The sequence below is a fragment of the Bos indicus x Bos taurus genome, unplaced genomic scaffold, assembly GCF_003369695.1.
Source record: "Bos indicus x Bos taurus breed Angus x Brahman F1 hybrid unplaced genomic scaffold, Bos_hybrid_MaternalHap_v2.0 tig00003490_arrow_arrow_obj, whole genome shotgun sequence".
Lineage (NCBI taxonomy): Eukaryota > Metazoa > Chordata > Mammalia > Artiodactyla > Bovidae > Bos > Bos indicus x Bos taurus.
Genome location: NW_020867684.1, coordinates 28,217 through 42,058, shown reverse-complemented (window position 1 = coordinate 42,058; position 13,842 = coordinate 28,217). Strand labels below are relative to the sequence as shown.

Here is a 13,842-nt window from a genome sequence, read left to right as displayed (position 1 = left end):
ACATATGACTGGATAAATAAAATGTCATATATCCATAAAATGGAATTTTATTCTCCCATTAAAAGAAACATACAATAATGTGAATGAACTACAGATAATGTGAATGAACTACAAAATATTACACTAAGAAGCCAGGTATAAAAGGTTACATATCATGATTCCATTTGTATGAAATACCCATAAAAAGTATATACATAGAGACAGAAAGCACGTTTGTATTTGCCAAGGAGTAGGGTAGGGAGGTATTGATGACTGACAATGCACATGGTGTTCTCATCTGTGGTGATGGAAATATTCTAGAATTAGATAATGGTGATGGTTACATATTGGGGATGTACTTCATGCTACTGAATTTGATACTTTAAAATGGTTAAAATGGCGACATTTGTTGTGTATTTTGCCATAATAGAAGACCCATCTCATCATAAATTTAAGGATTTGTTCATACTTTCTCAATCTGTTCCACTGATCTATGTGACTATCTTTGTACAAGATTCATACTGTTTTGATTACTGTGGCTTTATGACTTCTGGAATAGGTATGATAAATCCTTCAACTGTTTTCCTTTTTCAAAATGTTTTGGCTATTTAAGGTGATATAAATGTATATTCCGCATACATTTTAAGATCAGCTTGTCAATTTCTACAGGAAATTCAGCTGAGATTTTGATAGATATTGGGCTCAATCTACAGATAAACTTGGGGAAGGTTGCCATATTGAGTCTCCCAACCCATGAACTATCTTTACTAAGTTTAAATTTTCTCAGCTATGTCTTATAATGTTTTAAGTAATTTTTAGTTTTCAGGTCTTATTCATTTTTATGGGATTTATCCCTAATGTTTTATTCTTTTGAAGGCTATTGTGTATCCAGTTGCTTTCTTAACTTCATTTTTGGAATTTTTGGTGCTAGTATGTACAAGTATAAGCGATATTTTGATGTTGATATTGTGTCCTGTTGGCCTTGCTAAATTTGTTTATGGGTCTAGTGGCTTTTTTGTGTCTGTGCTTTACTTGTTATTTTCTCCATACAGGATGATCTGTGAATAAATAAAGCTTTATTTCTTCCTTTCCAATTCGGATGGATTTGTCAGGGTAGGGGGCTTATTCCATTTGCTCAAGCTTCCACTACAATGATGAATAGAAATGGCAAGAGTAGACACCATGCATTGTTCCCAATATTAGGAACATTCTTTCACCATTAAATATTATGTGCACTGAGGTTTTTTATAGACTATTTGCCAGAAGAATGAGTTCCTAACAATTTCAATGTTCTTAAAAGATTTTAAAATCATGAATGGGTACTGAATTTCACCAAATCCATTTTTTAAATCTTTTGGAATGATTATGTATTACCCCTTTGTTCTCTTAATATGAAGTATAACATTCACTGGTTTCCTGCCATGACCCCACCCAATTATAGCCCTCAGGATGCTCCCCTCCCCCAGCTTCTGGCCACCAGAGTCGGGTGAGCTCACCAACAGACCCTTTCCTCCAAGGGGCACCACACCAGAAACAAGAGGCCTCTGTGTTTTTTTTTTTTTTTTATTGAACTAAAATAATTTTCTTTATTAACTTATATAGACACAAGATTTGACAACACTGAAAACAAGAACATTTCTCTGACCAGACTGCGCTGACTGGTGGAGAGTTCATCACACACAGAAAAGGGAAAGCTGTCTTATTCAAGTCGGTGATGGTGTAGAACCTCCACTGCCTGAAAAAGAGATTGCAAATAAAGTACACAGAGAGGAGAGCAGCAGAGGCCTAGTGAGGAGATGAGGAAGAGGTGGGAGAGCAGCAGCAGCAGCAAACTACTCAAGATCAAAATGGTAAGAAAAATAGTGGCAGGAGCACGTGCTGAGGACGTGTCCCCGCCCCTCCCACAGCCAATACCTTTGGGGGCGGACAGCCCCAGCCAGAGCCCCATGGGGAGGGGGGATTCTCTGCAGGTGATGATGGGTCTCTAAGCCCGGGGCCCCTGAATCTCCAACATACTTTCTCCACTTTAGGAAGCGGCCTCCCAGGGCCCAGGCAGCTCCAACAGAGCTGGGAGCCTGGGGAGGACAGGATGCCCGTCCCCCAGAGCACACCCACTAAACAGCTCAGCACCGTCTGCATCGCACAGCCACTCATGTGTGCATAAACACTCACACACACGCATTCACACATGCACACTGACATGTATATTCACACCCACACACACACTCTCACACCAGTACCTTCACACACCCACATCTGTGCACTCATACCCATACACTCATCCACACTTATACACCCACACATCCCCATGCTCACACTCAAGCCCTCATGCATGAACATGCAAATTCACACACACATCCCCACACTCACATGCACTCAACATGCGCACTCACACACAGGCACGCACATATTAAGTAAAGACCCTCCCTAGTGCCCTCCCCAGGTCCTCTCAGGCTGGCCCAGGAAGAGGCTGCGGCTGGGGATCCAGTCACCCAGAGCGTGAGACCCGAACTTGAAAAGGGCACATTTACGCATCAGCCCCAAGGAGGCCCCTGGTCCTCCGCTCCTCTCCTCCCCTGCAGCCCATGTCACAGTCTCTCAGAACTCCAGGGATGCAGTCCAAAGGCTGGCAGTCTCCCGGAAATGGTCCTGGAGGGACACAGTTGGGGTGGAGGAGGGGCCACCAGGACCAGGGGTTTCCAGGCAACTTGGCACAAGGGAGGAAGCCATCAGCACCCTTCCGTCTGTGGGAATCTGCGGGGGGCATGTAGTAGCCTGGGTGCAGCCTCAGGCCTCGGGGTGAGGCAGGCAGAGCTCTTCAGCCGGGCCCTGGGTGGCTGAGAAGGGCACATGGTGTGAGGCTCAGCCCCTGTGTCCCAGGGGCAACCAGGCTGCTGTGGTTCTTAGTCCCAGGAACTGAGGACCAGGACCGCGAGCAATCAGTGAGGGGGCAGATGTGGATGTGGGATGGGGGTGAGGGCCAGGGCCTCTCCCAGCTCCCCTCAGTGCCGCTCCTGGTGCACCAGTCAGCAGCACAGCCAGGACCGCTGCAGGCCCATCCAGAGCAGATGCTCCTGTGTGATCCTAGCAGGAGGGACAGCCTGGAGACAGAGATATGGGGTCATGCGTGGGTCTCAGCTCCACGCCACCCACTTGTATCCCTTCCCTCCTATTACACTCGGCCCCAGGAGCCAGCCACCACCCCACCCAAACTGAGAGGCCTGTGCCACTCGACACCAAGGAACCCCTGGTTAAGCCTTGCGTGGGGCTTGGGTTAGGGTGGGGAGGTTTGTGTGTAAGGACCTTGCTCCCCAAGGGGGTTCTGGGATTCATCTCTCCTGTGACCATATCAGCTCAGACTGTCCCCCAGTTCTTCCCTGTAACTTGCTCTCACCTTCCCTGCCACGGGCCTCTCTCTCTCTCTAGATCTCTTGGGAGTCTGTGCTCCCCTCCCCCATCCCACTGTGCCAGATCTCCCAGAGACTGGGGTGCAGGTAGGCAGTGAAGACCCAGAGGCAGGTTCAGCTCCCCCACTTTGATCTATGTGACAAGGGCAAATGTCTCCCTTCCCAGAGCCCAGCAGGTGGGGAGAACCTGCTCCACCAGAGTGTCTCTAGCTCCATCCTTCCTTCCCCATGCCAGTACTGGATCACCAGGCCACCCCTCCCCTCGGGCTCTCCACCTGGAAGGCCCTGCCTCTCCTCGAGGGGTCAGGCTCTTCTCTCGGGTGCTCCCCAGGCAACTCTAGGGTCAGGGGTGCCCCAGGCAGGGATTTGACTCTCTGGACAAGACCACAGAAGGGGCGGTTCACCTTCTATAAAACCAGTTCCTGCAAGAAAAACATGGGGACTTGAGAGCTGCCTCTTCACCCAGAGATGTCCCCGTCTCCCCAGTTGTTGCCTACCCTACAAGCCTCTTCTCCATCTGCTCTCCCACCCCGGCCTGACAGCTGCCCTCCACTCAAGGAGACCCCCACTTTCCCAAATCCTTTGGGACACAGGGGCTGCTGGAGGCTGTCCAGGACTGGAGCAGCACATTCTGTGGCACCAGGAGGGCACTGGTAGGAGGTGGAGGGAGCGTGGCTGAGATGGGGCAGGGCTGGGAGGAACATGTCTTTCCCTCTCTTCCCTGTCCCCTGATGCAAAGCTTTGGAGGGTGGAGAGGAACAAGAGAGACAACAGGAGCAGGCAGAGAGCAGTCCCACAGACCCGCCAGGAGGAAGTCTTGTGAAGGGCTGAGAAAGAGACAGACCTGGGCTTGGGCCAAGAACACAACCATCCATCCAGGCTGCCTCTCGAGGGGTGGAGGACAAGGGGGCCAGCATCCTCTCTCTTCTAGGGCTTTCTCAGGGCCTCTCCAGGGCCATTTCCCTCCATTCCCCCGTGTTCAGGTGACACTACCGGAGCCATGGTCCGAGGTGATGGGCTGATCCTCGGAGATGCCCAGGAAGTCGCCTCTCATCCCCAAGTTGGAAATATGACAAGGTTGTCCAGAGGGCCTGCGTGCACCCTGCCTTGCCTGCTCTCGGCTCGGCAGCTTTCCAGGCTGGCTTCCACGGGTCCCTTCCTCCCCCAAGCCCCCCAGGGGCTGGATATGTAGATGCCATAGCAACAGCCTCCCTCCAGCCCGCAAGTCCAACCTCTGGTCTCCTACCTTTTTGGTCAGGGTCAATCATTCATGTTTCTAATGAAGAATTTCTTCCTTCTGCTCCCTCCTTCGGCTAAAGTGAAACAACAGGTTGGCTGCACTCAGATAATTTCCTTGAGTTTCATGGAAAGGGCCCATTTTGAGAGTTTCAGTGCAGTTTGTCACCAGCCACGAAGTGGCTGGCGAGGGCTGGGGCTTCGGGACTGCGAGGTCGTTTCCGTACCCTGCATGTATCACCGTGATTTTCCTTGCCCACTGTTGTCTCAGCATCTTTCATTGTGGCCTTTCCTAATACTTCGCATCCTGATGGTTGTATCTCTAATGTAGGAAGAGATACAGGTGGGTCATTTTCAGGGTCATTTGTGAGCTTTAACCCTGTTGGAATAAACAGAAGAATCAGCCATCTGTTTCCCGGAACAAGAAAACTGTCGGCATGGAAGAAAAATCAATGCTGACAGCTTTTTAAAAATACAGGAACAAGGGATTTTTGGTCCAATCTGGACAAAATGGCACAGACCCATTTTCCCCTGGACTTCCTTTCTGGGCACAACTACAAATCCATTTAAGAATGCAAGATACAATGAACAGAGAATTCTATAAAGTGGTAAGAGGAAGGCAAAATGGGTTGGGACTCCAGGACTAGAAGAGTAACACAGTAGGTATCTTACATCCCCACATCCAAAAATGTAGGCAACCCAGATCTCGTGTTTTCCAAATCTCAACTGAGCAACAGAAGGCTGCCTCAATAGGCTAACTCTATCCACAATCGGAAATGGGAAACCGTCTGACAACATCAGAACTCCAATCGGAGACATCAGATTTGTCATGCAGAACTAGCAAGATGGACCTAGCTAACCAGCCACTAGCAGCCGGCCCCAGGAAGCCTCTTCATCCCTAAGGGTCAGAGGTTCCCACTGAGAGACACTCTAGCCTAAGTAAAGATCTTCCTCATTCCTCACTCTCTGGCAGCATGAGCAGGAGCACATGGGAATCCCAGCAGTACCACATAAATCGAGGAGACCAAAATAATACCATAAAGGCTCTGAAAATTAAGCTGTCACTAGACACATATTCCACAAAGTAGAAAAGAACTTACATGCTAAACTAAAACAGAGTGACTGCCCATTAAAATATTTAAATAGGACTCAGACTCTCCTAACATAATAGACAAAATGATCAGGATACAAAAAAACAGATCACAAATCACATAGAACACCTAGAACCAAAAAAAAAAAACACAAAACACAACTTGAGTGAGAAAAAGCAATCTGACAAAAATGGAATCAGATTGGTAATCAAAACCACAAAGGCAACAGAAAAATTTTAAATATATGGGGACAAATGGAAATATACTTCTTAATAATCCATGATTCAAAGAGAAAGTCTCAAGGGAAATTTAAAAATACATACTTAAATGAAAATGAAATTATATAATATAATCAAAATATGTGGAATGCAGCTATAGGAATGCTCAGAGGAAAATGTATAGCCCTAAAGGCACACAACAGAAAAGAGGAAAGCTCTCAAATAAATAATCTACGTTTCTACCTCAAGAAACTAGAATAAAAGGAAAATAAAAATTGAAGGAATAATAAAGATCACAGCAAAAATTAAACAAAAAACTTGCTCCTCAAAAAATTAATAGAACTGATAAACCTGTATTAACTTAGGCAAAAATGAAAGAAGATGCAAACCATCCATATCAGGAAGGAACTGGGTCTATCACTACACGTTCTGCAGCAATTAAAGAGATAATAAGGGAATACTATCAGCAACTTATGTTCACAAATGTTAAAAGTTAGGGGGAAATGGGTAAATTTCTCAAAATCTACAAACTACCAGAATTCAACCAGTGTGAAATAGATAATCTGAATAGCACTCTGAAAATTAAAACTTGAACTCATAATTAAAAAGCTGCCAAAACAGACATCTCCAGATTCATATAGTGTTACTGGAGCATTCTACAAAGTATCTATACAATTAACACCACTTTTATATCATCTCTTCCAGAAAACAAGAACTATTACCCAAATCATTTCATAAGGCCAGTAATTACCCTGATAACAAAATCACACAAAGACAGTACTCAGAAGGAAAACTACAGACTAACATCTCCCATGAACTTCAACACGAAAATCCTCAACAAAATATTGGCAAGCTGAATGTAACAGTATGTAAGCATTATATACCGTGATCAAGTAGGATTTCCATATTTGAAATCAACCAACATAACCCACCATATATCAACAAGCTTTGAAAGATCATAATCCCATTGACTGACACAGAAAAGTATTTGACAAACCCTACATCCATTAACGATAAAAAAACTCAAGAGAGACGTCCCTGGTGGACCAGTGGCTAAGACTCCACATTCCCAATACAAGCGGCCCAGGTTCAATTCCTGGTCAGGGAACTAGATACCGAAAGGACGCAACGAAGAATTTGTATGCCACAACTAAGTGTTCACACACTTCAACTAAAGAGATCCCGAGTGCTGCAATGAAGACCCAGCATAGCCAAAAATAAATAAATAAAACCCTAGGAAAGTTAGGAATTATTATCAACCTGATAAAGTATCAATAAAAACCCTGCACGAACATCACATGTAAAAGTGAAAGACATAACGTTTCCATGATAAAACTGAGAAGAAGGCAAGGATGTTTGCTCTCGCCATTCATATTCAACATTGTACCAGAAGTTGGACCTACTGCAACAAGGCAACAAATAAATAAAGAAATAAAAAGCACTGTAGATCATGTGACTATGTATAAAAACCCCAAGAAATTTACCAAAAAACGCCTTCCTAGAACTCATAAGCAAGTTCAGTAGGGTCACAGGATAAAAGAAGAAAACATAAAATTAGAGGCAGACCTATATAAAAACACTGAACATTTGTTTTAACAAAAATTTAAAATAATACCATTTACAGTTATGCCAATGAAAATTAAATGCTCCTGCATATACTTGGCAAACATGTAGAGGATCTGCACACTGAAAATTATAAAAAGTAGATGAATAACTATACTCTAACACAAACATAGATAAAATAAATTTTTTTCTCTATCAGAAAGTTGGTGATGGGACTTCCCTGGTGGTCCAGTGGTTAAGAATCCACCTTCCAATGCAGGGGACTCAGGTCTGATCCCTGGTTGGGGAACTAAAATCCCACATGCCCCAGGGCAATGAAGCTAGCACCCTGCAACTAGAGAGAGCCCTCGAGCTCTAACTAGGGAGGCTGCACACCACAGTAAAGACCCAGTGTAGCCAAAATAGATAAGTAGATAACATTTTTTAAATGATGAAAGAAATCAAAGAAAACTTGCAAAACATACTGTGTTCATTGTTTGGAAAAATCAACACAGTAAAGAGATCATTCCTCCTCAAATTCACATATAGTTTAATGTTATTTCTAGCAAAATTCCAAAAAAGTTTCTTATAGATAAGCGTATTCTAAACTTTACATGGAAAGGGACAGGCCCTAGCATAGCTTAAAATAAAATTGATCTTGACAAAATAAAGTGGGAAGAAAGACTCACACATAACTCGATGGAACAAAACAGATACACAAGTATGCCCAACTGATTTTGACCAAAGTGCAAAAGCAATTCAATGGAGGAAGGCCAGCCTTTTCAATAAACAAGGCTGAAGCAACTGGACCTACACAGGCAAAAACACAAATGAGCTTCAATCTAAATTTCGTATCTTATATAGAATCTACTCAATATGAATCACAGACTTAAATGCAAACTTAAAAAACTTTTAGGAAAAACATAGAAAATTTTAGGGATCTATGGCTAGCCCTGATAGCAAAGATACAACCGGTAAAAAGAAAAGTGAAAAACTGGGCATCAAAATAAAAAACTTACTCTGTGGAAACCCATGGGAAGAGGATAAAAGGAAAAATATACAGACTTGGGGAAACTACTTGCAAACCATATACGCTAGAAAGCACTACAATCTATACAAGAACTCTCAAAATTCAACACTTAAAAAACAACCAAATGAAAACCATGGCAAAGGCCGTTTCACTGAAGATAATATAAAGATGGCAAATAAGCACATGAAAAACTACATCATCATCAGCTATTAGCGAAATGCAAGTCCAAGCCACAATGAGATAACATTACATACTTAACAGAAAGCCAAAAAATTTTAAGTGGTAATACTATTAAACAATGGCAAGAATGTGGAGAAAGGATCACATCCATTGCTGGCCAGGAAGGTCAAATAATGCAGCCACTCTGAAAACCAGTTTAGCATTCAACATCTGATTACCATATGAAACGGCAATTTCACTCTTTCACTCTCTATCCCAGAGAAACGCAAACTTACCATCTCTACACAAAATTCTGTACAGGAATGTTCATGGCAGCTTTATTCACAATAGCCCAAGACTGAAGACAGCAAAAATATCTTTCAATGGTTTATCAATATTACAGAACACTTCTCAGCAGTAAAAATGAATGAACTACTGATACACACAATAACTTAGATGAATTTCCAGGGAATTATTGTGAAGGAGAAAAGTTAATCTCCCAAAGCTGTATTTTTGAAATGACAAAATTTTTGAAAACTGTAAGCAGATCAGTGGTTGGCACAGGTTGGTGATGAGGTAGGGTGTGGGAGGGAAGGGTGTGTTGTTGTATTGATAAAAGGGCAACAGGAAGGATCCTTGTGGTAATGGATCTGCATTGGGGTGGTGAATATACAAACCTCCACGTGATCAAATCTTATATAACTAAATACATACACACCCACCAATGAATACAAGGAAAATGAAAGTATGAATACGGTCAGTGGACTGTACCCATTTTATTATCCTGGTTGTGACGTCATGTACGTTTGCAAAAGTTATCACTGAGGGAAAATGGGTAAAGCGTATATGGGTTCTTTGAATTACATTTTAAATATGCTTGTGAATCTACAAGTCAGTCAATAAAGAGGTTAATTTTTAAAAAATATAGAGGAACAAAATCTTAAAATTGTTAAGCCTTTATAAAGGCTCCTATTAAGGAATTTTCTCCTCTTCCTATATGTACGTTTACCTCAAAGAGACTCACCAAGAATGTCCTCGAACTCTTAGGGACGTTGGGTCTGTGGTTCTTGCCCTTGTGCTAAACAGATCACTTTAAGTTTAGGGTGCAATGATAACGCTCTGAGAATAAAACTTGGAGGTCATGGACTGCCATCTAAATTCCAGACTATTTTCAGAAAAAGCGAATAACTCTCTATACTTTTATTTACTCCAAACATTTAAATGGGCAGAATCTTAAACTCAGTATCTTCTTTATATTCTACCGTGGCTGTGGCTGGATGTACAATGAGGAAGCTAGGAACTAACCCTAAGGACACATGGAAACGTCGTGGGACAGGAGTCTTGTGGTATTCCAGCAGACCTGGTTAGAGATGAGGTGGCAGAGACCAGGATGGTAAGAGCAGAAGAGGTTGAGACATGGTTGTATTCAGGAGCTATTTTGAAGACAGAGTTAAGAGTACTTGCTCCCTGATTGGCTGGGGGGTAGGGATAACCAAAGGACTGGAAAAAAGGATAACTGAGAGTTTTGGGGCCTGAACAACTGGGTAAACTGTGCTTTCTACGGACATGGAAAAGATCTGGCAAGAGTGGGCTTGCAGGGTAGGGCAAGAGTATGATAGATCAAGCAGTCTACTTAGGAGAAAGAGGTGTATTTGTAAAAAGCTCTCCAGGTGATCTGGATCTGCCTTCCCTCTCCCCTCACACCATCAAGCTGAGAACCAACCCACTGCTGGGACACTCTCACAGGTGTGCATTTTCCATGAACTGAGGATGTAACAGATTGCTCAACTGCTGTACAAAGGAAAGGAAGACTCTTTACCTACAGAGGCGACATCCTCATAGAGTTCCTGCATTACATCAAGGTAGAGGGTCTTCTCATCAGGGGTCATTATTTTCCATTCTTCCTTGGAAAAATACAAGGCCACATCTTCAAATGTCAATGGACTCTAGAGAAGAGAGTAAGTTGTAGTTCAGTACTCGCTACAACAGAAGCCGTCCTATCACTCATTTCTGAATTACATGGGAGGCCAGTTACCAAAAAAGTTAAGAGAAGATTCAAGGGAAAAGGAGTGAGATGACAGGAAAGGTGCCCAAGAGATCAGTACACAGCTTGGGAGGTGCCCAATCCCACAGCGCCAATCCTAGTTGCCTAGGGAACACCCTGGGCTAATGTGCCTCAGAGCATCTGCTGTGTAAGGCAGGATCATGGGCAGCAGAGAAAAGCAGACAAGGCCACATTCAGGCTGCCTGAAAACGCTTGTAAAGTACAGCTCACCTGGGACATAGGCAAGGTGAGCTTAGATGCCAACTTGCAGCTTGGGGTGCTTTTCTCCTCAGAAAAGGTTGGACTCTCTTCAGCAGGCACAGCTGTGGGGAAGGAGCCAGAAAAAAAAATATATTTTTTCTGTTTATGAATACCCCAAACCAACTTCTACAGTTTAGGACTCCCTCAGTAAAGACAGCTCACCTTCACGTGTGTGTGTGCACACGCGAGCTCACACATCTGCACCACAAGTGGCCTTCTCATAAATTAGAACCAAAAAGCCACCACTCCATAGAACTGGTTCCCAGTTTTCATTAAATGAAAGGAAATCCACTGCTTTTCCTCTCATTAAAGAAAATGTTCACTGAGCTAGGCAAGCATTAGAGGTGTTTGAAAATTAAAACCTTGGTGGGAAACATGGGAGATTTCTTTTATCACTTTTTTCCTGGTGTACAATTCTCTTCCCATTCTGCCACTGACAGCCCATTTCTGATCCCAATTTCTCCTCTAACTTCTAATGGTGAGATGACCCCCCTGCCTTGTCCCTGCTCTACCTTCTTCTCCCCTCTCAAATTTCTATAGAGAAAGGTCCACATTGTGAATACCAGGGTTCTGTGGTTTGGATGCTTCTGTACCCCAGAATGGCCTTCACCTTCACCCACCACAGACCTACTGTACTCTCACTAGAAACACATCCTAACTGAAAGCATGACTGGGCACCTGGAAAATTCCCATGCAATGCTCCCTGAACCAATTACTATCACAGCTCCCAGGAGAATATAATGATGATGAAACTCCTCACCTCCTTTATCCACAGGCTGGCTTTCTTTGTGAGTATTCCAGCCCGGATCCTGCAGTACTTGGTATATATTCGAACATGCTTCCTGGAACACACCCACTGGCTGGGGCTCTGCTGGCTTCCACTTAAAGCCTGGGGCCACTGCTGTTCCTCCCAAGAGCGCTGTGTCATTTCCCAGTTGATGGGTTGTGACCTAAAAATAACCCCCATCCTCATTAGAAAAGAGCTTTTGGTTTTGGGGTGGTGATGGAAGAACAAATAAGAGTAGAGTCCAGGTTTGGGGAGCAGTAAGGAAATTTTTAAAAATGAAGAGATATTGCGCCACGATTTTCTCACAAAGAACTGTACACATGATCTGGGAAAATCAGATTAAAATGAGAGAAGCTATGACTTGCTTGCCTCCACACCTCCTTGGACAGTCACAGCTCAGGCCAAGAGCAGGGTAGGGGTAGGCTGTCTGTTCTCTCACTGCCTCCAATCTCTTGCTTTCTAGACTTGGATCCTTGCTTTAGTGGACTTTGATTTTCTAGTTTCCTCTAAAGAATAAGAAAATGAATAAAAGAGGGTTTTCTGTCAGGTGGATTTTCCAATCCTCCCACGTCCAGGGAACAATTTCATGGAGAAAGGGGATGCAGCGGAGGAAAAAATGGGGAAAGAGCTGGATTCAACTTTCTGCCATATACTTCAGGTGTATAAGACACTTGTGCTCCTCAAGGCGGGGCTCTCAAGGAGAAGTAGGCTGCCATCGCCCCAGGGCAGACCTGGTTACCCACTCACCAGCAAGGCCAAGGCAAAGCAATGAAGGCAGGCCACGGAGACGCTTTTCTCCTGGCCCTGCGATGTGTGTTCCCAGCCCAGAGAGCACCACCCCTCAGCATTCAGATTTTCTCCATTTTACTGTTAGCTTTTTTCTTCTTTCTGATCCTTGTTTCCCTTTTCTCTTTCCATTTCCTCTCTTTCTTTGCAGTCTCCCCAGAAAGGTTTGATTTATACTTTGGCTGCTACCCTCTCCTGCCTTTGACCTTTAAAACCCTGCATTTGGAGGTTTTTTTCTCCCTTCCTAGCATTTTCTTGCCTTTTATTTCTTGGCTGCTAGGTCCTATCTCCTTGGCCATGCTAGGCCAGGCCCACCACCTTCAATTCACCCTGGCCCTAAAGAGGGCAAAATGCATTTCTTTTTCTAAGGCCAGGAAAAGACTCTCAGGAACTCCCCAACCTGGAAGCTGTCACTGCAAGCCTGTGATTTCAGATTGCACTTAGTTATTCTAAAGGAACAACAGAAGAGTGACTTAATCCATCTCATTCTCCAATTATTGACCCCACTTTCACCCTCTTTCACAGTGTACATGTAAGAATCTTTCTGCTCACCTCATTGCTTATTCCACCACATTCTCTGTGAAAGCGGTCTACCAGGGCCACAGCCTCTTTGACGTTCTGTGGATGATACTTCTGCACCCAGTTCTGGATATGACTGGGCAGAACGTCCAGGAACTGCTCCAGCACCAGCAACTCCAAGATTTGCTCTTTTGAGTGGATCTCTGGCCTCAGCCACTGAGAGCATAATTCCTGCAGGTGGCTGACAGCCTCATACGGTCCAGGTGTGTCATGGTAACAGAAGCTCCGGAAGTGCTGGCGAGCACTCTCAGGATGAAGACTGCCCATCTGTGGGCTGGATTTCTTACTCTTATTGGAACTCTCTTTCACAGACCTCTTAGTCCCCTGTAAAACCTCCACATGTGGGTACAAGCATGCAGGCGCCTTCACAGGGCTCATCATTATTTGCTCTGGGAACAGCTTTTCTTCTATTTGTGACATCCTCCTGGGCCACCTGATAACTGAGGCCTTGTCAGCTTTGGTACAAAACCAATGAGTGGATCTTCTCCCCAAGGGCACTGAGAGAGGGGAGGGAAAAAAAAGTACACGTCAAGAAGAAAGCCACATGACGCACATTTACTTACTTATCAGAGAAGAAGAACAGAAAGTTATCAGAAAAGGAGGAACAGAAGTAACCGTTCTGCCTCCTCTTTAAAATTAACTGCCACTCGTGAAGGCTCAAGACTCAGGACATGTTTTCAACCTTTCCTCTGTTACCCAACTTTGAAACAAATATACAACTCT

The 13,842-nt window shown here is 44.2% G+C and overlaps 1 protein-coding gene across 10 annotated transcripts in view; it reads right to left on the bottom strand.

Annotated features, from left to right (window-relative positions):
* Positions 1–1,564: 1,564 nt before the first annotated feature.
* Positions 1,565–13,842, bottom strand: part of LOC113889043 (zinc finger protein 75D-like) — a 35,461-nt gene continuing 23,183 nt past the window's right edge. For 3 of the 10 annotated variants that reach the window (XM_027535931.1, XM_027535937.1, XM_027535938.1), the window contains exons 2-6: positions 13,093–13,616; positions 11,728–11,917; positions 10,938–11,029; positions 10,482–10,608; positions 1,565–5,001 (exon numbers count right to left, since the gene is read on the bottom strand). In XM_027535931.1, coding sequence (XP_027391732.1) covers positions 4,775–5,001; positions 10,482–10,608; positions 10,938–11,029; positions 11,728–11,917; positions 13,093–13,616 — 1,160 coding nt within the window. In that variant the 3' untranslated portion in view covers positions 1,565–4,774. The remainder of the gene's footprint in view (positions 5,002–10,481; positions 10,609–10,937; positions 11,030–11,727; positions 11,918–13,092; positions 13,617–13,842) is intronic. The other 7 variants (XR_003510142.1, XR_003510144.1, XM_027535933.1 and 4 more) reach the window with 6 other exon arrangements.